The 23,991-nt window shown below is 42.7% G+C and overlaps 1 protein-coding gene across 2 annotated transcripts; it reads right to left on the bottom strand.

Annotated features, from left to right (window-relative positions):
- Nucleotides 1-1,170: 1,170 nt before the first annotated feature.
- Nucleotides 1,171-21,951, bottom strand: Zcchc8 (zinc finger CCHC-type containing 8). 2 transcript variants are annotated; one of them, XM_090319962.1, is made up of 15 exons: nucleotides 21,826-21,951; nucleotides 21,531-21,729; nucleotides 20,165-20,207; nucleotides 18,283-18,357; nucleotides 17,088-17,193; nucleotides 16,470-16,547; nucleotides 12,442-12,545; nucleotides 12,259-12,324; nucleotides 11,647-11,707; nucleotides 11,185-11,327; nucleotides 10,342-10,484; nucleotides 9,368-9,489; nucleotides 7,400-7,486; nucleotides 6,968-7,085; nucleotides 1,171-4,947 (listed from the first exon to the last, which is right to left on the bottom strand). In XM_090319962.1, exons 2-15 carry the CDS (start codon nucleotides 21,727-21,729, stop codon nucleotides 4,169-4,171), a joined length of 2,124 nt encoding a protein of 707 aa, XP_090176088.1. In that variant the 5' UTR covers nucleotides 21,826-21,951; the 3' UTR covers nucleotides 1,171-4,168. The 2 variants fall into 2 exon arrangements, with proteins under 2 accessions (XP_090176088.1, XP_090176089.1); XM_090319963.1 differs by lacking the exons at nucleotides 12,259-12,324; nucleotides 12,442-12,545; nucleotides 17,088-17,193; ... (2 more) ...; nucleotides 21,531-21,729; nucleotides 21,826-21,951 and having other exon boundaries at nucleotides 16,470-16,535.
- Nucleotides 21,952-23,991: the final 2,040 nt, after the last annotated feature.

Below are 23,991 nucleotides of genomic sequence, written 5' to 3'. Positions count from 1 at the left end.
AAAGTAGTGTATGCTAGAGTGAAAAATTTGGTGATACAAAGCAGAGTAAGAAGAGGAGAGTCTAAATCAAGTGATAAGTGTAGTCTCAGAGAAGGCAAGTGAGAGCATGAGCATATGCACATGGAATCCAGGGCTTGCTAAGGACATGCCAAAAGAGCTCACTACCACAGAACTACAACCCAGCCCTACAAGGTAAAATTAGGTGAAGGACTAGTCAATCAGATTTCTTCTGAAAAAATGGTTCAAGCAGAAGAAACGGGAAACCTGAGACTTGTAGTTGCTCTAATGAAAGGCTCTGTCATTGTTTTGTCTTTGTCATTTTTTCTTGAGACAGGGGGCTTGGTTATGTACTTCAGACTAACGTCAAATACACCAGGGCCAGACTGTCCTTGCACTCAAAATCCTCCTGCCTCAAACTAAATTGGAGATAAGAGTCCCATAGACATTTCTGCCTGGGCTGGCTTTGAACCTTAATCCTCCGGTCTCAGCCTCTTGAGCAGCTAAAATTATAGGTGTGCACCGATGGCTCCTGGTGTGTCCTGATCTTTTGACTCTATACCTATGTCTCAATGACCTTAATATCACAGGGGTTCCATGATACTCCAGTTGTTCATAAAAGCTTTAAAGCAACCTGGACCAATCTAGGAAACAGATCTGATTGTCTTCAAGTCTCAGTTCAGGACAGGCATAGCAGGCCTGTGGCAGGAAAAGAAAGAAACTTGTTACCAGCCCGTGAGAAATTGGTCCCGGGTCCAATCCCACAGCCTGTCTTACTTCAGTCTCACTTGTCACTCTCAGTTATGACTAATGAGGTAGCCTCTTCAACTGGCTGAGAAAAAAAACCAGTGCTATGAGGTCACCAGCCTGAGGAACAATTTAGATCTCACTGTGTGGGATGGTGGATGCCGGTGAGCCCCTGGCCTTCAGGTTTCCAGTCACTCCTTCTAGTACAAAAATCCCAAATACAGCCACATTATTGATAGGGCATTTTGTTTACAAAATGCATTTCTGATATCTAGAATTCCTAGTATTCAGTTTCCTATTACTCTGTAGCAATCCAATAAAAATGACTAGGATCATAATTACATAAATACTTTTGGAGTTTCTAGATTTTTTTTCCCTGTCCAATCCGGATGCTAAAAAATTCAATAAAATTAAGGAGAATGACACTTTTTTTCCCATTTTATTTTTATTTTTTTTCCAGTCCTGGGGTTTGAACTCAGGACTTTAGTGCTGTCCTTAGGCTTTCTCAAGAAGGTTAGAGTTCCACCACTTGAGCCACAGCATCATTTCCAGCATCATTTTTCTATGTCTGTGGTACTGAGGAATCAGACCCAGGTCTTTGTGCATGTCCGGCAAACACCTTACCACTAGGCCAAATTCCTGGACCCTCCAGTTTACTCACAATGAGACAAAACCAGTAAAAACAAATTAGAAGCTATAAACCAAATTTTGGGGCACTGAAATTTTAAAACTCCAATTTTATCTATGTGACATGCTACTAAAAATCAAATGAATCTATTAAATTACAAGAAGGCATTTTCCTAAAAGCTGAAAGAAAACGTAGGTGTGTGAAGACAAATCTCAGCAACTGAATCAGGTTGTACACAACAACATGGTACTAGAAATTGTTAAAACATCCTTGTTGATTTTGCTTGAAAGTGATATAATCCTCATACAGCAAGACACAGGAACCAAATGGTAGCAACAGAGTATTTGAAGAATAAAAAAATCAAGTAGGAAGAACTCTCTAGGTACTGGAAAATGAGTAGTACTTTTGACTACTTGAGGAAATGTAAGCTTTCTGAAAAAAAGAAGGAACAAGTCCTTTTGCATCTTAGTGAGAAAGGCAAAACCTTTTTCTATACACTTAGTCAAGATAACAAAGGGCTAGCCTTGTTTGAGCAACCTGCATTATACTTCACATTCTTGTTAACCCAAGGCAAAAATTGCGAACAGATTCCTACCTGTGCCAAGTCCATCTAGATGTTCAAGTGTTAGACTATGACCTCATCTCCCCACACCTGGAGACCTGTCACAGCACTAACAAGCCCAAACAGTAACTTGTTCCTCCACCCAAATTATCTTCCTAACATTCAAACACAGCAAACAATACATTTAAAAACTGGGCCACTTCCTCAAGGCAATTACCTCCCATGAGAACACACTCCCTAAAAGTGTCTGGATTCCATGGGGAGAAGGGAGGAATCACTTAGTTGGGAAAAACAAAAACAAAACAAAACAAAACAAAAACCCCAAACCTATGGCCAAGTGTGGTAGTACAAACTTTCAAGCCTGGAATGCAGGAGGTAGAAGCAAGAGATCTAAGCCAGTTTAGGCTTTATAATGAGAACCTATCTGTGGGCTGGGGATTTCAGTGGGGAGTACACTCAATCTGGATGATTAAAAAAATTACCATTATTATTTTTGTTGTGATAGGGTTTAGGTACCCCAAGGTGGCTTCTAACTTCCCATCTTACTACCTCAGCCACTTCAAAGCTGGTATTACCTGTATACACTACGATGGCTAGCTCTCGAAATATCCTTTTGCCTAATAAATTCAACTCCCACAGCCTAATTTCTTTACCCCCTACTTTTCTCCAGAGCCTTGCGGTTTTGCTCTTTCTTGCCTTCTTTTTTTTTTTTGTCCATTGTAGGCCTTAAACTCAGGGCCTGGATGCTGTCCCTAAACTTTTTTGCTCAAGGCTAGTAGTCTACCATTTTGAGCCACAGCTTCACTTTCAGTTTTCTAGTGGTTCATTGGAGAGAGGCATCTCAGAGACTTTCTTTCCTGGGATTACTTTGAACTTCGATCCTCAGACCTCAACCTCCTGAGTAGCCAGGATTACAGGTGTGAGCTGCCAGAGCCCAGCTTCTTGTTCATTTAACGTGCATTTTGTCTATATGATCCTCCTACCTGAGCTCTAGGAAGGGGCTCAAGGGCCTTAGAGGGCCATCACAACCCTTCTCATATGGCCACCTGCTGGACAGAGTAGGAACTGAGATCTGTCTTCTCACTGAGATCCTAAATGGTAGTTTCTTTTTTTTATTCTGTGCCAGAACTAGGGTTTGAACTCAGGGCCTGGCCATTGTTCTTTAGGTTTTTGCTCAAGAATAATGGTCTGGCACTTGAGCTGTTCACCATTCATTCTCCCCCCCCCCAAAAAAATAATAGTAATAATAATATTTTTTATTTATTTATTTATTTATTTTGGTCTGTTGTGTGGCTTAAACTCTGGGCCTGGGCACTGTCCTTGAGCTCTTCAGCTCAAGACTATTGCCTTACCCTTTGAGCCACAGCGCCACTTCTGGTTTTCTAGCAGTTAATTGGAGATAACAGTCTCAAATTCTTTAGTGCCTGGACTGGCTTTGAACCGAAATCCTCAGATCTCAGCTTCCTGGGTAGCTAGGATTACAGGCATGAGATACCACGCCTGGCCTAACTTGCAATTTCTTATGCCCCCTATGCTAGCACTAGTTTTTACAACCACATGACTTTTTCCCAATCTCGTAGGTAATAATTTAGCTGTGAACCACTCTTTTGCATGTAAAACCTTAGATCATATATATGAAAGCTAATTTATTAAACCTCTGTACACAAAGATGAATATATCTGTATAGTGAGGTGACTTGAAGAATGAATTACAAAAACTGTGTTATTAAAATTGACAAGTAAATCTTACAAAAATACCACATGTGGGGTAAAGCTGCTCACCTCTGATTTGTTCTCATTTGGTTGGAGTTGAAATGTGAATTTAAAATGGTCAGAATTTTTTCTTTTAAAAAGTGATATATTAAACTTATATACAAGATTATTAGCAAAATGTAGAAAGGGAAAACAATGTACAAAAGACATATTAAAAAACATCATTCTCCACAGACACAATCCCCAAATCCTATAAAGGACCACAAAGTATTTTAAAGTGTCTCCTATGTACAACCCCTAGGTGTATAGCTCAGCCAGGATAAAAATACAGCAACTCATGAGTGAGCTCTGTCTTTTCTTCTTTAAAAAAAGGCTTCACTGGAGACCACAATCAAGCCTTGGATAGATTCTTGAAGGTGGGAAGGGATAAATAGGAAAACAATTTTATGTGTCCACTTAATACTAAATAATAGAACACAAAGCTGGAGATCATGCCAGAGCTCTCACTGTTACAGCAAACAGTTACTCAGGTGCCTTTTTGTTTTTCTGCTGATTCCGGGGAGAGTTTTTTAACAAGCTCCTTATCCTGAGATACATTCCAGTAGATTCTGCCATATTCTCAAATTCAAATGGGGTTATTCCAGTCGCAAACTTGCTCATGTCAGGTATAGGGTTGTGAGTTTTTGCAGAATGTGGGTTCATTTGCAGGAGCTTCTGGCTGCCTCCGTTCCTGATGTCACAGCCTGACCCAACACTGCCGTTACCAAGAAGGGCAGTGCTGGAGTCAGTGTCTGCAGAGTCTTCTTCCTTCTGACAGCTGGTATCCACAGATTCTTCCCCTTCCTTCGGACAAAGCTGCGTGGCCTCAGAAGCTGGGCTTGGGGGATGCTCAGTCTTGTCTGTCTTTGGACAGCAGTCAGGTCCCTGGGGCTCCTCTAGCGCTGGCTTTGCGGTAACATTCCCCTCAGGGGTGGGGAGGTACAGCTCATTTGGACCAGGTGATGAGGCCACTGAATTCCCAGTTAAAGGTGTGTCCACAGGAATATCTGAGTCGCTGTTGATGCTCTCTGCTTGCTCCAGAGCCGCCCAGATCCGCCTCTGCTGCTCCTCAAGTTCCTCCAATGTTAGGGCATCCTCATCCATGGCTGCAGATGCGGGCCGGGTCTGGGGTGAGTCACTGGGAGTCAGTGGTGGGGTGCCCTTAGGGAGTGGAGGGGTGAAAACAGGAGGTGTGCCAGGAGGCAATGGTGGCTGAAATCGAAAAGCTTCACTGCTCTGAGAACCATGTGGTGCTTCCATATCTGGAAGAGAAAGTTGAGAAATAATTTAGGCACCATAGCATCTGGACTCACAAAAATTCTTTGAACTTGGATATCCAGAGATTCCATGGCCATAAAGAGAGGGGCAAAATGGTGGCTTTCTGAAGTCACAACCATGATGTGATGATGTTCTCAGGTTCCCCGGAAGGACTGCAGGCAGGGAAAGCACAGCACAGGAGCTTCTGTGTAGGTCATCTCCTACAAGGGCTGTCCAACAGCATCTGTTCCTGAAAATCTGGTTTTTTACCCTATTTCTGTTAGGACTCCCCCAGCACAGGTACCCAGGGTTTCCTTTGTGCCAGTACTACAGTCTGTACTTAGTTTGCTACAGGCAGTCACAGCTGTGTCCGCAGGAATGGCAGAGTCCTAAGTCAAGTATACAACAAGGAAGAGGGGCAGGTGGACTGGGGAGGAGAGCATGAAGACAAGGGTCTTACACAATGAGTATACTTGCTTTTCTGTTCTGTGTGGTCAGAATTTGTGATCTCTCAAGAATTGACATTATAGGCATGTATGAGCATACATGCCCAGACTATATTTACTTTTCTCCCTGTAGTACTGGGGTTTGAACTCAGGATTTTGTGCTTATTTGGGCTTTGTTGCTCAGTGCTCTACCACTTGACTTATGTCTCTGATAATGGTTTTCCACTGGTTATTTTGGAGATTGAGTCTCATGAAATTTACTGCCCTGGGTGGTTTTGAACCAAGATCATACTGATCTCAACCTCTTGAGTAGCTGCTAGGATTACTGTGGCACAGAGGTGGATATCTGGAAGATCTGGGCAAAAAGTTGGCAAGATTCCATCTCAACCAATATGTAAGTAAAGTGCTATATATACCTGCCCCCCCAAGCTATGTGGAAGGCTGAGAATGGAAGGATTGTGGTTCCAGGTCAGTCCAAGCAGAAACATTTCAGAAGACTGCGTGTTAACAGCAAAAGCTGCGTACTTGTCATCCCAGCTTCAATGAGAATCATAAACAGGAGGGTAGCCATTCACACTGGCCTGGGCAAAAAGCAAGATGCTATCTCAAAAATAAGAGCACAGGGCCGGGAGTTTGGCCTAGTGGTAGAGTGCTTGCCTAGCATGCACGAAGACCCAGGTTCGATTCCTCGGTACCACATACATAGAAAAAATCCAGAAGTGGTGCTGAGGCTCAAGTGGTAGAGCTCTAACCTTGAGAAAGTCCAAGGACAGTGCTCAGGCCCTGAGCTCAAGCCCATGACTGGCAAAAAAAAAATAAGAGCATAGGCCCAGAGTTCAAGTCCCACAGCTGATCAAAAAAAAAAAAAAAAAAAAAGAATCTCACAAAAATAAGAGCATAGGGGCCAGGATCATGGCTAGTGGTAGAGTGCTTACCTGGCATGCACGAAGCCCTGGGTTAGATTCCCCAGAACCACATACATAGAAAGAGCTGGAAGTGGCGCTGTGGCTCATGTGGCAGAGCACTATCCTTGAATAAAAAAGTGTCCAAGGACAGTGAGTTTAAGCTGCAGGACTGGTTTTAAAAAAAAAAAAAAAAAGAGCATAAAGGACATGGCTCAAGTGACAAGAATGCCTAGCAGCCTGAAGCTCCAAGTTCAAATCCCAGTGTGCAAAAAGCCCACAGAAGTATCCAAACAGCATAAAGCCAAGTTTCATTTGAACAAAACAACACAATAACCATCAGGGTGTTACAATAAACAGGGAAAAGATATCTGGGTAGCTGTAAATTCATTTCACTTACAACATAAACTATCTACTTCTCGTGAAAATTTCCGCCAGAAAGTGACAAGTAGGGTGCACCTACCCATGGGGCTGTGGCCCACAGGGCAGGAAGAAGTGCGAGGGGAGCTGTGGTGCTTCCTGAAGATTTCCAGCAGAAGTAACAATTAAGCTGACTCACTGTCTGGGTGGCAATGTTCTCATCTCTGAGAACAGGGGAGCTCTGCCCTTCCTTTGGATTCAGGAAAACATAGATGCATCTTGCCTTCTCAATGAAATCTAACTGCAGAGAGACCTACCTGAGTCCAGATCCATGTCAGCGGGGGAGGCTGCCAAGCTGTCTTCCTTCCTCTGCTTCTTGGGACTGCTAGGGCTGGACTGAGATGAGGATCTCTTACTGTTAGGCCTCATGCTTGGCTAAAGAGTAACCAAATCCAAAACAAGTCATGCAGAGCACACAGACAAATTCCAGCCTAAACTTATGCTGAGCTTGTCTAGCATGTGAAAAGCCCTGGGTTTATTCCGTTGTACACAAGAGAAAAAGAAGTTAACTATGATGTAGAAAATGAGTTTACAGCCCAAGCCTAGGTACCTATTGAATTCACTATTAATCTTCTGCTTTGTCTTTGTGTAATAGACAAAGCAAGAAAGGGCAATAAAATGCTAATAACCTATAAAATCCCTAGCTATATGCCACAACCTTTAAGACCACATTCTAAAAATCTATTTACCGACTGGAAGTTAGAAGTAAGGTAACTGGCAAATACATCCTTCTGCTGACATGCCTGCATTGGTATGGAACCAAATATCCTCCATTCCTAATGGCAAAAAGAGAAGGAAAAATGCATACGTGGAACATCATCTTTTGTGTTTTCCTTGGAGGTAAACTAAAGATTTCATATTGCATTTCTATTTTTTTTTTTTTTTTGCCAGTCCTGGGCTTAAGCTCAGGGCCTGGCCACTGTCCTTGGACTTTCTCAAGGCTAGAGCTCTACCACTTGAGCCTGAGCACCACTTCCAGCTTTTTTCTATATATGTGGTACCGAGGAATCGAACCCGGGTCTTCGTGCGTGCTAGGCAAGCACTCTACCACTAGGCCAAACTCCTGGCCCTATTTTTTTTTTTTGTAAGTCAGTTGTGCAGCTTGAAATCCGGGCACTCTGGGCACTGTTCCTGAGTCTCTTTGTGCTCAAGGCTGGCACTCTACCACTTGAGCCACAGCAGCCATTTCCAGTTTTTGAATGGTTAATCGAAGATAAGTCTCATGGGGACTTTTCTGCCTAGGCTGGCTTTGAACAAGGATCCTCAAATCTAATCCTCCTGGTGTGAGCCACCAGTGCCCAGCACATTTCTACTTCTTAGGCATCTTTTCCTTTGCTGGAAATTAAGGAGGGAGTATGACACAGACTTTGCTCAGACTTCCCTGGCACTAGCCTCTACCACTGTACTCTAGAGGCATTCCTAACACTTCTACTGACTTTCTCATTCTTGTTCTTTCACTTTCCAGAGTACAATGGTATAAGGTTTGGTGTTTGAGTTCAAACCCCCATCTGCCAAGTGTGGTGGCTCACCCTATAATCTCAGCTACACAGGAGGTTGAGATCTGAGGATCAAGGTTTAAAGCCAACACAGGCACAAAAGGACCTGAGACTCATATCTCCAACTAACCTCTAGAAAAAGGGAAGTAGGGCTCAAGGATAGGGTGGTGGCCTTGAGCTGAAGAGCTCAGAGACAACACCCAGGCCTAGGGTAGGGCGGTAACCTAGAGCCAGAAAGCTCAGGGACAGTGTTTGGCTGAGTTCAAACCTCAAGACCTCCCCCCAAACCCCCTTACAAATCTAAGATTAGGACTCCAGGGCATGCACTTGCATTTCTAGTGCATACCTAGGGAATGCTGACAGTAATTGGTAATTGGACCCATTTCTAGAAATACTGACGGTTTTTAATCATGCAATTTGGCCCTTAAGTGAATTACACATTATGTTGAGTGAAGTCAAATTAGTTATCTGTTTGCTTCCATGCATGGGCGAGCGTGTGTGTGTGTGTGTGTGTGTGTGTGTGTGTACTAGGGCTTGAACTCAGGACTTGATACTCAATTTGTTGCTCTCGGCTAGTAGTTAACCACTTGAGCCACACCTCTAGTCAGGCTTCTGAATGGTTTATTGGAGACAGTCTCAGACTTTTCTCCCTAAGGTTGGCTTCAAAGCTTCATCCTCTCGGATTTAATCTTCTGAGTAGCTAGGATTACAGATATAAATCACTGGCACCTGGCTATTCACTAGATTCAAGTTGAGATATATGACTTCTTCCTTATAGCTCCTAAGAATACTAGGAATAGATTTTACTAAAACCAACCACAAAACACTTGACATTTATGAAAAAGATGAAGAACAGCCAAAAGAGGTACAGGAGACAGGTTTATTACACACAGAAATTTACTTCCCAACTATCTGTAGAACTTAATACTGACTCAGAATCATCTCTTCTTTAAAATATTTATATACAATGCACGTGGTGACTATTCCCTGTAAATCCAGCATTTGGAAAAATGAAATAAGAGGATCTTGAGTTTGAGGTCAGTTTGAACTACAGAATGAACTACAGAATGAATGTAATAATAACTGTTACAAAAGCTGTTATTTAATCATTATAACACATTCCAGAAAAAAACAAAATCTGGGACAAAAAAACATACTTACATCTGGAATTCCTCTGGGAGTAGATATATTAAAACCTGGATAGTTTACCAATTTTGAGAGATCATAAGTGACATTTTTATTCTGTGGCACTTCTCCAGCTTCTGTTTCTCCATCAGCATCATCTATTAAAGACAAACAATACTATTAAGCAACCTGGGTAGCAAGTACAATGTCCTGAGAAACAATCTCCTTGCATGCATCCTTTCTTTCTGTGGTAGAAAACTAAGATAAGAACTCTGGAGCAATTACTGTGTCTCCTGGCACTGATGGATCTACCTCTATCCCCATTACTGTGAAAGTTAAGATCTCCTCAGGATTAGCTAGATAAGCTTTTTGATTTTTTTTTTTTTTTTTTGCCAGTCCTCAGGGACTGAGTACTGAGCACTATCCTTGGGCTTTCTCGAGGCTAGAGCTCTACCACTTGAGCCACAGCATTACTTTCAGCCTTTTCTATGTATGTGGTATTGAGGAATCAAACCGGGGTCTTCGTGCATGCTAGGCAAGCACTCTACCACTAGGCTAAACTCCCCCCCGCCCACCGAGCTTCTTTTGTTCAAGGATAGAGGTCTACCACTTGAGCCACAGTACTTTGGTTTTTTTCTGTTTATGTGGTACTACTTAAGTAACCCAGGGTTCATGCATGCTAGGCAAGTACTCTACCACTCCCTTAGGCCACATTCCCAGCCCCTATCTGATAATTCTTTGATGGCACAAGGTCTTGCTAGGAGCTAAAGCAGACCTGGATTTAGTAATTCTCCTGTCTTGGCCTTCTAAGAGCTGAGATTTTATGTGTGTACAATCCCTGGCATAGCCATCTGATAGTCTATGAATTCACTAAGGACTTAGGAAATGTAAAATGAAGTAAATGTAATAATTTGGGGGTTCTTTTTTAGTTAGTTGAACACATTAACCAGGCCAGCCAGTCCTGTCACATTTTGTTGTGGTCCTTTCTTTAATAACTAAAGCTTACTTACCTTTGCCATCATAGAGTGCAAGTCCTGAATTCTCCAGTTCAGCCTCTTTAAGCCATCCAGGTGGGTATCCAAGCTGGCGCATCCGATAGATAAAAGGAGGAAGACTCTTGTCTGTTACACCCAGTGCATCTTGAAGTTCCTCACTAAGCAAAAATTAAAAAGTTATGTTTGCATGAAAGCATCTAAACTTCTGGGTTTTTTTGTGTGCTTTTTTTTTTTTTTTTGGCTAGTCATAGGGTTTGAACTCAGGGCCTTGGCACTGTCCTTGGGCTTTCTCAACGCTAGGGCTTTGCCATTTGAGCCACAGAACCACTTCTAGCTTTTTTTTTTCTTCCCCCTGTGTATGTGGTACTGAGGAATGGAACCCAGGTCTTTGTGCCTGCTAGGCAAGCACTCTACCATTAGGCCAAAATCCAAGCGGCAAATTGTGCTATTTTAAAACTTTTCTGTCCTAAACTACATAGCATGAAGTATGGTGCCTCACCAATGTGCAATTAAGGTTTCAGTGACAATTTCTGAATGAACTGATGTAGAATGCACTTACATACTGATTATTACCATGTCCCAATACTAAGGAAACTACAAGGATACTCTAGCCAGGCATCAGTGGTACATGCCTGAAATCCTATCCTAACTACTCAGGAATTTTAGATCTGAGCATCATGGTTCAAAGCTACACTGGGCAGGAAAGTCTATGAGAGTCTTATTAACTACCAAAAAGCTAGAAGTAGAGCTATGGTTCAAGTGACAGCATTAGCCTTGAGCACAAAAGCTAACCTAGGCCCAGAGTTCAAGCCATAGGGCCAGAAGAAAACCAATATCCCATGGGAAAATGTGCGGTACCTAATAACTCCTGGCTTGAATCTTCCAAATCTTTCTTCCACTTCTTCTGCATGGTATCGCTGCTGAAAATTCTGACTGTTTGTCTCTCCACAGGCATCCATGTATTCTTTTCTCTTTTCATTTATTCGAGCAGCATTCCGAGGCTAAATAACAATAATGTTTGAAAAGAATGGTATCAAGCAATTTAGAAAGATTTCAGAAATTAAGAAGTTACTTTTCTGAGGTAAAATAAACATTCTTTTTATTTTAATGTATAAAATAACACGAAAGAGGGTAGTTTTGAAAAGGAGAAGCAGTCACTTAATGTCTAGAACATAAATATGAATTTGAAAATATTTCAAATGTCTACAGTACGACATAAAGGTCACACAGGAAGGTTTTTGCATCACGGAATGCCATAAATGTATAAAACAGATCAGTGAGCGCTGTTCAAAGACATTGTTTTATGTGAGAAAACTTTACCATTGGGCAATCTTTCATTTGATGCTCTTCAGAACCACAATTGAAACAGTGAGGTTTTGGCCTATTTGGTCAGAAAAAGAGATTTTCAAAATGTAAATGCAAACATAAAAGTCAATCAATCAATTCTAGATGACAGCAAAACATCTGTGACAAGAAAGCAAGTGGCTCCCGATCACCATTATCTGCAGACCTGAGTACCTGACACTCGGACCCAGTTAAACAAATAGCACTACGCAGTCTTATAACCAAGAACCATTCTGTTCCTAACTGATCTGTTGCCTCCTGAGATTTTATTTTTTTGATGAACAATAGAAGAATCGCAGCAAACAGATCATCATTCCTTTAGTTAACATGGAAAGGGGTTGGTTGTAGGACAGCAATCATTGATAGCAATTTCTCTCTCCACCCTCCCAGGTACATTAGGCGTGAATTAATGAATTCCAAGGAACCCAGACGATCAATTTAAACATGTACTATGTCTAGATGTTGCTCAATCTGTAATTAACGTTATATTAAACCAGCAATAAAGACTAGTAACTTTTCAAGTCAAAAGTTTTGGTGTTTTGGGTACTAAAGAACAAAAGGAATAAAACAAAGTGACTCCCCACAAACCTTTTTGCCTTTACTTGTATTTCTTGCCCTTCTAGAGAAACAATGTGGCTGAAGACTTGCTGGTACCTTTAGTGAATTTTATTAAGGAATAGTTATCATGCTCTGCAAAATTTGGTAAACTTTTAAAAAGGTGAACTTTAGTGTCAAGATGCATAAAAGATCTTCATTCACTATGTAGGATACTTGGGTATTTCCCATCCTTCGGTAAGCTGAGGATTTTCATTTAGTAGCGGTTGCCCCAATTTATCAAGGCAAAAATTAGTAAAATACAGGACACTTCCTACAACCTGCAGAAAACAAGTCAAAAAATATTTCTATATAAGCAGAAAAAAAAAAAGAGACATTAACTATGTAAGACTAAGATTATCTGCTTTAAATTATCTTTTTTGAATGAGTTATCGGAAATAACTCCTTAATTATAGGAGCCAGATTTTGATGTGTGAGCAAAAGCTACAGCTGAACTTTTTCTCTTTATCAGATCACTATTATTCAGTGTACTCTTTCAAACAAATAACAACAACAACAACGAAGAAACCCTTACCTTTCATATACCATTCCAGGGCCCATTTCTTTACAGCAAGACCTCAGGCCCTACATTTATTGTTCCCATTTCCTTTGTCCCTATTCACTCTTTTCCAAATTTTGGGAGAAATTTCATATAGATAAGCTAAAAAATACTATACAGTGAACATTCATGCGCCCTTCACCCGGATCCAGCAATTATTTATTAATGCCACTGCACTTGGCTTAAGCTGACATTTTCTAAGCATGCTTCTCACACTTAGCCCCCTGAAAGTCAGTCGTAGACATTGTGACAATTAATCTCTAAATGCTTCAATCTGAGACTTCTAAGAGTTAGACTATTCCACAAACATGATACCATGGTTATATCAAAAGCCCATTCATTCACCGTTTGTCACATTTCTTAGTTGATTTTTGGTTTATTTGTTTGTTTTGCCAGTCCTGGGGCTTGAGCTCAGGGCCGAGCATTGTCCTTGGGCTTTCTCAAGACTAGAACTCTACCCAGCACTACTTCCAGCTTTTTCTGTGTATGTGGTACTGAGGAATCGAATGCATGCTAGGCAAGCACTCAACCACTAGGTTATACTCCCAGCCCTCTACGTGTTACAAGTCTACTTTAAAACCCTCAAATGGCTTCTCAATTTCTTTGGAGTTAATTCAAATACTTACTATGGCCTATAAGAAAACACTAGGCTATAGCTTATTTGCTCTGGATCTGAAAGGCCTGGTTTGGAATCCTGATTGTGCCACTTGGCCACAAGCAAGTCATTTGGCTTTCTGTATGTTTTTCTATCTGAAAAATGGAAGAATAGCTGGGCATGGTGGCTCAAACCTGTAATACTAACTACTCAGGAGGCTGAGATCTGAGGATTGAAGTTCAAGTACTAAAGACCTGTAGACTCTGATCTCCAATTAACCACTAGCAAACTGAAAGTGGTGCTGTGGCTCAAGGCATAAGGCCTAACCTTGAGCTGAAGAGCTCAGGGATAGGCACTAAATCTAAGCCCCAGGGCTGATAAAACAAAACAAAAATGGTAGAATAACAATAGTACCACCATGAGTAACAGCTGAAAGGGGATATAATTCATTTGAGTACCAGATAAGCAATCTGTAAGCAATTGCAATCTGAGCATTGGCTCTGCCTTGGAGGCTCCACTTCCTTTTTTTTTTTTTTTTTTTTTTGGCCAGACCCAGGGCTTTCACTCAGGGCCTGAGCACTGTCCTCGGGCTTTTTCAAGACTAGTGCTCGGCCACTTGAGCCATAGCACCACTTCTGGCTTTTTCTATGTATGTGGATGCTAAGCAAGCACTCTACCACTAGGCCAAACACCCGGCCCTGAGGCTCCTCTTTCTTTCTTTTTTTGGTGCTAGTCTTGGGGTTTGAACTCAGGGCCTGAACACTGCCCTTTAGCTTCTTTTGCTCAAGGCTAGCACTCTACCATTTGAGCCACAGTGCCACTTCTGGCTTTTTGTTTATGTGGTACTGAGGAATCGTATCCAGGGCTTCATGCATGTTAGGCAAGCACTCTACCATTGAGCCACATTTCCAGTTAAGGAATTCTTTTTTAAGATGATATATACCACTTTGTTTTCCACAGTTCACATTTTTTTCCGCCGTTGGTGGTGAACATATGGCCCCATGCATGCTAGGCTAATACTCTGCCACAGTGCCCCAGCCCAGCCTAGTTTTCAAAATAATTACTTGAAAAGTACCTCCTTGTACTTCATTCCAGTAATATCTTTTGCTCAAGAATAGCTCTCTACCATGCCTTTTTTTTTTGGCCAATCCTGGGACTTGAACTCAGGGCCTGGACACCATCTTTGGACTTTCTCAAGGCTAGATCTACCACTTGAGCCATTCTGGCTTTTTTCTATGTATGTGGAACTGAGGAATCAAACCCAGGTCTTCGTGCATGCTAGGCAAGCACTCTACCACTAGGCTAAACTCCCGGCCCCCACTTCTGGCTTTTTTTGGTAGTTTACTGAATATAAGAGTCTCACAGATTTTTTTTGCCAGGGTTAACTTCAAACTGTCTTCATCAGATCTCAGTCTCCTGAGTAGCTAGGATTATATATGTCAGCCATTGGCACCTGCCTAAATCACTTGGAGGGGGGGAAGGGTTTGTAGGGCTGCATTCAGGGCCTGGGCACTGTCCCTAAGCTCTTTTGTTCAAGGCCAGCATTCTGCCACTTTGAGTCACAGTGCCATTTCCAGGTTTCTGGTGGTTAATTAGAGATAAGAGCCTCACAGACTTTCCTGCCCAGGCTGGGTTTAAACCGTAATCTTTAGATCTCAGCTTCTTGAGTGGCTAGGATTACAGGCATGAGCCACCAGCATCCAGCTACATCACTTTTTAAAAAAAGCATTTAAGTTGCAAAATCATACCACTACATTGTGTGGGTACTAGTAAGTTTTGCTTTCACCCTTTAGTTGAGTCAATCAACATTTAAAATTTTAGATTTGTTACTTAGTCTATTCTCCCTCTCAGTTTCACCTATTTGTAAGTTTTACATTTTTACTCAAGTTCTTGAAGAGAACACAGGAGGATGATTGGGGCAAAAACAAACCCTTCCCAGTGGATCCCAATTCATGATGTAATATTACTAGAAAGTAAATGAGGGTCTAGGAGTGTAGCCTAGTGGTAGAGTACTTGCCTAGCATACATGAAGGCCCAGGTTCAATCCTTGGTACCACATACATAGGAAAAAAATAAAAAGCCGGAAGTGGTGCTGTGGCTCAAGTGGTAGAACTCTAACCTTGAGAAAGTCCAAGGACAGTGCTCAGGCCTGAGTTCAAGCCTTGGGACTGGCAAAAGCAAAACAAACAACAATAACAAACACACACACAAAACTAAACAAAAAAAGTGAATGAGGGCCAGGAGTTTGTTCTAGTTGTAGAGTGCTTGCCTAGCATGCACAAAGACCTGAGTTAAATTCCTTGGTACACATACACAGAAAAAGCCGGTAGTGATGACGTGGTACCAAGTGAATGAAAATATCTGAAGGATGAATACGACACTATTTTTTTTTTCTTTTCCTTTTTTTTTCCCCTCTGCCGGTTCTGGGTCTTGAACTCAGGTCCTGGCACTGTCCTTGGGCTTTCTCAAGGATAGCACTTTGCCATTGGAGCAACAGCACCACTCCCAGCTTTTTTCTAAGTATGTGGTAACAAGAAATCAAACCCAGGTCTCATGCATGCTTGGCAAGCACTCTACCACTAGGCCAAATTCAGCCTTCTTTTCTTTTTTCAGTCACAGGGCTTGACCTTTGGGCCTAGGCACTCTCCCTGAGCTCTACAGTTCAAGGCTAGAGCTCTTTCGCTTTGAGTCACAGCCCTACTTCTTGTTTTCTGGTAGTTAAATGGATATAGGAGTCTTACACACTTTCATACCCGGGTTAACTTTGAACCACAATCCTCAGATCTTAGCCTCCCAAGTAGCTAGGATTCCAGGCATGAGCCACTGGCACCTAGCTGGCTTTTTCTTTGTATGTGGTACTGAGGAATGGAATCTAGGGCTTCGTGCATGCTAGGTAAGCACTCTACCACTGGGCCACACTCCCGGCCTTAAGTCTACACTATTTTTATAAAGAAGCATTGATCATATATGAAGACTTACAACTTTAAATGTCCCCCAGTGAACAACCCATAGGAATTATTCATCTGCAATACCCAAAATGTTCAAACTTACACTATAAGCTTCCTTGTTGCTTTTAATAGTACAGGATTCTTCTACTTTATGGTCCTCTTCTAACATAATACTTGATGGCTACATAAAAAATACAAAGGAAATCTTAAACTTCCAACCTCAGGAAAGCAAATACACCCTCCCCCACCCCCGCTTCCTCTCCAACAACTTCAGTTTTAAAAGATTACATGGCTCACATTTACAACTGTCACCTACTCAGGAGACATTCATTGGGTAGACTATGATTTGAGACCAACCCCAAAGATCATCTGAGGTTCAAAGCCAGTCCAGGAAGAAAAATCCACAGATTCTTATATCCAATTAAATAGAAAAAAGCTGGAAGTGAAGGTGTAGCTCAAGTGGTAGAGTGCCATCCTTGAGTGGAAAAGCCAAGCATGAGTGCAAGGCCAAGTTCAGCACCAACAGAACAGAACAGAACAGAGCAAAGCTAAGTGGGTAGGTATATCAGTTAGACTCCAGAGAAGAAAGTTAACGGAAGAATGGGAGCTAACAAACAAATCTTTACAAACTGGTTTTTACTCAAGAATATACCGGTAGTTACCAGCTCTGGCTATAAAAAGCTTGGCATATTAATCTAAAAGTCTGTTAAATTTGAAATACCTGGGGCAAAAGAGTAAAGGAAGTCTTTTCCACATCATTTTTTTGTTGTTCCTCAAATCTTTTTACTAAACTTGATACAAATTCCTCTATTTCTGGATGGTATTGCCTGCATAAAAGGATAAAATGGACAAAAAGATCAGAACCCAGAAAAAAAACGAATAGATTATGTAATGTAGTTATGTTTCAATTTTGTTACCTTGTTTTATTTAATCACACTTTCAAACCCTCAGGAACCTACTTCTTAGGAAAAAATATAGAGGAAGCTGAGTGGGAGAAAGCACGGTCACCTAATTGCTTCATAATAACCCAGGTCCCTTTAACTAGAATGCAGGGAGTACAGCACAGGATTGAATCCCTATCACATCTGGTTGGTGATCTGTCTAAAGATAGTACACTATAGCTGGGTGACTAAAGCAGTATTCTACCACTTTGAGCTACAGTGCCACTTCCAGTTTTCTAGTGCTCAACTAGAGATAAGAATCATATGGACTTTCCTATCTGGGCTGGCTTAAGACCATGATTCTCAGATCTCAGCTTCCTGAGTAGCTAGGATTACAGGAGAGAGCCACTAGCACCCAGTTATAGTGTAGAATTCAACCCTTTGCTGTGCTCCCTGCATGGGGGTTAAAGGGGCCCAGGTTTATTATGGAGCAATGAAATGGCCAGGCTGTTTCCCACTCAGCTTCCTTTCCACAAACTTGAGCTAACAGCTCTTTTCTGCTCTAGTATTGTAAGATTTCTATAGACAAAATGACAGGTCAAGCTGGGAGTTTTGCCTAGTGGTAGAGTGCTTGCCTAGCATGCACAGAGATCAGGGTTCGATTTCTAGGTACCACATGTATAGAAAAGCCAGAAATGGTGGCGAGCGCTACCCTTGAGAAAGCCCAAGGACAGTGCTCAGGACCTGAGTTCAGGGCCCATGACTGGCAAAAAAAAAAAAAAAAAAAAAAAAAAAAAGGTGAACAGTACAGACATTAGAGTGTCAGGATCTATAGGAGATACTGTTTTTACTGCCCATACCCAATTGTGAACAGCATCTTGCTACAGCAACATTTACTCTCCAGCACCACAGCACCACCCCTATCAGGAGCAATTTATATTATATAAATACAAAGGAAAAACATGGATTTACAGAAGAATACGCTTCACAAGCACATTAACTCATTACATTTAGGAAAGGGGAAACATTACTCACTTTGAAATAGTATTGTTCATAAATAGAATTTGTAATAAAGGTCCATCTAACTTAGGGTTGTTCACCAGTATTCCACTGAAACAGAAGTTAAAATACATCCTTAGAAGATATTAAAATATTTTTGTATATAATATATATTACATGCACACAATTTTCATTGTTTATATGTTGTTTTGTGCTGACACGGGCTTGAACGTAGGGGAAGCTGTCACTCAGCTCTTTTCCCCCTCAAAATTGAGGAGATAACAATCTCACACAGACATTCCTGACTGGGCTACCTCGTTTTTTGGTTGGTTGTGGGACTTGAACTCTGGGCCTGGATGCTGTCCCTGAGCTCTTCAGCTCAAGGTTACTGCGCTACCACATTGTACCACAGTACCACTTCTAGTTTTCTCATGGACTTTGCTCATGGACTTTTGTGCCTGGGTTGGCTTTGAACTACATTCCTCAGCTCTCAGCTTCCTGAGTACCTAGGATTACAAGCATGAGCCACTAGTGCCTGGCTTGGGCTAGCTTTAAACAGTGCTCTTAGTTTTCAGACTCGTGAACACTTAGGATTAGACTTGAGTCATTGGTACCTGGCTAGATATTTTATCTTAAAATTGGTGCAGGTTCTCACTAAGTAGTACAAGTTGGCCTCAAACTCAAAATCTTCCTGATTTAGCCTCCTGAGTGCTAGAATCATAGACACATGATACCATATACTGTTAACTTTTATCTTTTATTACTTTTTCCTGCTGTTGTTTTTAAAACAGCACTGGGATTTAAACAGAGGCTCTTGAGTATATGGGGAGGTACAGAAATGGAGGGACAAAGGGAGAACAAATATAGCAATGGTATTCACTGGACACTGTATAGAAAATGAACTATACAACTTGTACCTGGGCGATGGGAGGGGGAAAAAAAATGGGAGAGGGAGGGAAGGAGTGGTATTGTCCAGAAAGAAATGTACTATTCAGCTGGTCCTGGTTCATGCTTGTAATCCTAGCTACTCAGGAGGCTGAGATTTGAGGATCAAGGTTCAAAACCAGCCTGGGCACAAAAAGACCTGAGATTCTTATCTCCAATAAACCTCTAGAAAACGGGAAGTGGGGCTTGGTTCAGGGACAACACCCAGGCCCAGGGGCCCGGCAATAAGCTTTGAGCTAAAGAGCTCAGAGACAGTGCCCAGGCCGAGTCCCAAGCCCTGTGACCCACAAAATAAAAAAGAATAAAAAGAAAAAGAAATGTACTATATTTACTTGACTTATACAAGTCTAACTTCTCTATACATCACCTTTACAATAACAATAATAAAAAAAAAAGTTTTGCATTTGCTAGGCAGAAATGTGGGACTCATCTTCAATTAAAGTGTAAATAAAGGGGCCGGGAGTTTGGCCTAGTGGTTAAAGTGCTTGCCTAGCATGCATGAAGACCCGGGTTCGATTCCTCGGTACCACATACATAGAAAAAAGCCGGAAGTGGTGCTGAGGCTCAAGTGGTAGAGCTCTAGCCTTGAGAAAGTCCAAGAACAGTGCTCAGGCCCTGAGCTCAAAAAAAAAAGAAAAAAAAAGAAAAGAAAATAAAGTGTAAATAAAAAGTGTAAATAAACTTGAAACTAGCTAGCTGTAAACTGAACTCTAATTTTCTACAGTTCTTACTTACTCCGTCTAACAAATTTTGCAGCTAAGTCAGTTACCTAAAAGTTTAATGTACTTATGTGAATCCAGATTTAACACCCACAAGTTAAGAATAAAAGACTACCACTCTGATTTCTTCAGAACACACAGAATAAGGTACAGTGATGCCAACATGACCCTTCATTTTACAAAGAATTGTGATTAACTATTAATGTCTGGAGAATAACAAGGGCAAACTAACATGTCATTTCAAGATCTCATACCTGGGTAGAGTCAGAATGTTCAATTTTCTTTTAAGTTCTTGATGTTATTACTTGTTAAGGAACATTAATCTTTTCAAACAGAGTCATGCACACAACAAAATTCAACCATTCCAACTCTCATTTCCGTTATTAGGATGTTGTAAGATCCACAATAGTTTTGAGGGCAATACACTCACTAGTACCAGTTTTGTTACATTTGTCCTAAAAACCAAAACAGCATTTGTCACTTTAAGCATATATGCTAAGATAGGATTCTAAAGTTTTAAAATCTCCAACAGACCAAACCAAAATGTCATCCAAATAATGGTGTCCTTGGTAGAAGTTTGCGCATCAAGGCAGCACGGAATGTAATAAAGTAAAATGCAGAATAAACCACTGTAATGAAGAATCAACAGTGAAATCTATGAATGTGCCACTGGATGATACTTTCAACTTTTCCATATTTTGAAAAACTTCATAATAAAATGTCTAGGAAAGCAGTACCATTACTACAACCGCCACAAAGATCTCAACAGACTTCAAAAACCTTGAGGGCTGAAGCATGGTCCAGATGGTAAAGCTCCCGCTCAGCAATTACAAGGGCCTGAGGATCAGAGTTCAAATCCCACTGCTACCAAAGAGGAAAGTAACAACAACACATCGAAAACCAAACTCGGCACGCCCACGAACACTGGAACGGAACACAAAGACGAGCAAGGCCCTCGCACAGGCTGACACTCGTAAACCTGTGAAGCGGCCCCTATTACCGCTGTTAAACCAGGCACCTGAGGGCGTTTTCCACGAGGCACTGTAATGCCAGCTAGCGCAGCGCGCCAGCACTGTGAGATGAATCCTGGCCGATCACACGTGTCCCGCCACGCCTCAAGGCCCCGGGCCTCCGATCCTGGGACCCACGCACCGCGGGACGCCGGGGCTGTGAGCGGGGAACGTCCCGATCCACAACCGCGCTAACTTGAGCTTAGCTGCAAAAGAACCAACCACCGGGAGAGGTCTGAGGTCACGGGGGAAAGGGGCGCCAAGTGGGGATCGCGGCACTTCGGAATCACCCCACACGCCAGCACGCGGCGGGGCCGGGAGCCGCGGCGGGGCCGGGAGCCGCGCGGGGAGCCGCGGCGGGGCCGGGAGCCGCGGCGGGGCCGGGAGCTGCAGGCCGGGAGCCGCGGCGGGGCCGGGAGCCGCGCGGGGAGCCGCGGGCAGGCTGGCCCCGAGGCCGCGGCGCGGCCCACGCCGGGCCCCCGACCCCGCGGCCCCGCCGCCCCCCCCCCCCCCGAAACCACCTGGAATTCTGGCCTCCGGAATTTCCGCCGCTCCCCCGCCGCCACCGCTCGGCCCCAGCCGGTGACAGGCCACCGGGCCGGAAGGATATTCTCGGCGCGGAGGCGCTCGATGGTCTCCTCGCTCTGCCGAAGCCGCTCCTGCAGCGCCGCGTCGCCCCCCCGTTGCTCGTCCTCTACGTCGCCATCGTCTTCCTTGAAGCGGGTGTGAACTGGCTTCGGAGTCGACTCCTCCTGAGGGTCAAACGCCTCGAACAGCTCTAGGTCGCCGAAATCCACCTCCGCCGCCATCTTGGAGGGTGGAAAAGATTGGAGAAGCAGCGGAGCTGGCCACCCGGGCCCCAGGGCGAAGGTTTTAGGGCGGATCCGATCTCCGGCCTAGCTTACCACCGCCTTGGCTTTTCTCTCAACACAGGCCGCCAAAGCCGGGCAAGGGGCGGGGCTGGCCCCGGGAGACTACAACTCCCAGAATGCAACGGTGTCCCCCGCCCCATGACTACTACTGCGGAGCTTGTCGGGGAGCGCAGCATGCTGGGACTTGTAGTTTCTAGGCTACTGTTACTTCATTGTTGGCATTGTGTACTGGGCTTGATCCTGCAGAGAGCCCGCCTGGATCAGAATGCGTTATGACAATTTGAATTGTCAATATGGCATCTAAGACATAAGAATCTGAGTGATGTCTGAGAACGTAGCTTAGTGGTAGAGTGCTTGCCTAGAGTGCATGAAGCCTGGGTTCAATTTCTCAGTACCCCATAAACAGAAAAGGCCAGAAGTGATGCTGTGGTTCCAGTGGTAAAGTGCTAGCCTTGAGTAAAAGCAGCTCAGGGACAGTGTCCAGGTCCTAAGTTCAAGCCCCAGGACAGGCAAAAAAAAAAAAAAAAAAAGGAATCTAAGCTAGCACCTGGGCAGATCAGATCCGCGTGCTCGCCAGATGCCAGCTTTACCAGATTCTATTAGAGATCTTAGACAAGCTAGTTTGTTGAGTTTGTTTACTGAGGTCATTAGAGTATATTATGTGGTCTCTCTCATTCTAAATTCACTTACTAACGTTTACTACCTTTAATGTGTCAAGCATCTCTCTTGAGGCCCTGAGGATCCCAAGAATATGCAAAATTTCTGGCCTTAAAAAGTCAAACACAATGTGAGGAGAAACTTTTCTAAGTTTGTTGCTAAGAGTTTTTTTCTTTCTTTTCTTTTCTTTTCTTTTTCAGTCCTGGGCTTGAGCTCAGGGCCTGAGCACTGTCCTTGGACTTTCTCAAGGCTAGAGCTCTACCACTTGAGCCTTAGCACCACTTCCGGCTTTTTTCTACATGTGGTACCCAGAAATTGAACCCGGGTCTTCTTGCATGCTAGGCAAGCACTTTAACCACTAGGCCAAACTCCCAGCATTGCTAAGAGTTCTTGTTTCACACTGGTGGCTTGGTGGTTCTTGCTAAGGAAAAGAAATGCCTTGGGATAAGATTTATAAAATGTAAGATTTTGTCTTAAAAATCGATTTAAGGATTGGACAAGGTATGGTATATGTTGAGTTTGTTAATCTTATTTCAAGATCACCTTATGTTAAATACATTTTACCCTATCAAACCAGCTAATTGTGAGCAAGTTCAGCAAAATCTGAGCACAACCAATCTGAACAGAGGGGCAGGGACTATTGTGTTAGGAATGAATGCTCTGTGTACTATAGCTGCTTGCCAGATTTTTGGCTGCATGTGCACCCTTCTGTATAAGTACATTTTGCCTTGCTGAGACAATTATTTTTATGTCTATCATTGTTCTCCAATGGTTCTTGGACAGCATATTTATAACAACAAAACAGAAAATCCACAATTACAGATTTCTCTCTTTTTTTTTTTGAGATCCCATTCTGGAGCTGGCTGTTTATGGGTATTCATTATATTCATGTGGGAAACAAAAAGCTAGAAAAAAGGAACTAAAGTTTTGTATTAAAAGTTCTATCCAAGGGGCCGGGAGTTTGACCTAGTGGTTAAAGTGCTTGCCTAGCATGCATGAAGACCCAGGTTCGATTCCTCGGTACCACATACATAGAAAAAAGCCGGAAGTGGTGCTGAGGCTCAAGTGGTAGAGCTCTAGCCTTGAGAAAGTCCAAGGACAGTGCTCAAGCCCTGAGCCCAAGCCCAGAACTGGCAAAAAATAAATAAAAATAAATAAAAATAAAAGTTCTATCCAAGGAAAAGACAAAAAATTTACACTTGGACATGATAAACAGCACTCTAAACATACTATGAGACCAAAGAAGATATTCTTAGGAGAGGACCAGAAAGGCTCAATAGCTATGTGCATTTGATCACACAAAATGTTTATTGAAATGAACTCCAAGAAACGGAAACATGGCACTGTCCCTGAGCTCTTCGAAGCTCAAGGCTACCGCGCTACCCTGGAGTTGAGCCCCATTTCCCATTTTCTGAAGCCCCACCTTTACATTTTTCTAAGAAGAAAAAAAGTTCTATCCAGAGCAGGGAGTTTGGCCTAGTGGTAGAGTGCTTGCCTAGCATGCACAAAGACCCGGGTTCGATTCCTCGGTACCACATACAT

The sequence above is a fragment of the Megascapheus bottae genome, chromosome 28, assembly GCF_031878675.1.
Source record: "Megascapheus bottae isolate mThoBot1 chromosome 28, mThoBot2.hap1, whole genome shotgun sequence".
Taxonomy (NCBI): Eukaryota; Metazoa; Chordata; class Mammalia; order Rodentia; family Geomyidae; genus Megascapheus; species Megascapheus bottae.
The sequence above is the reverse complement of the archived record's forward strand: the minus strand, read 5'-3'. Positions and strand labels throughout refer to the sequence as shown.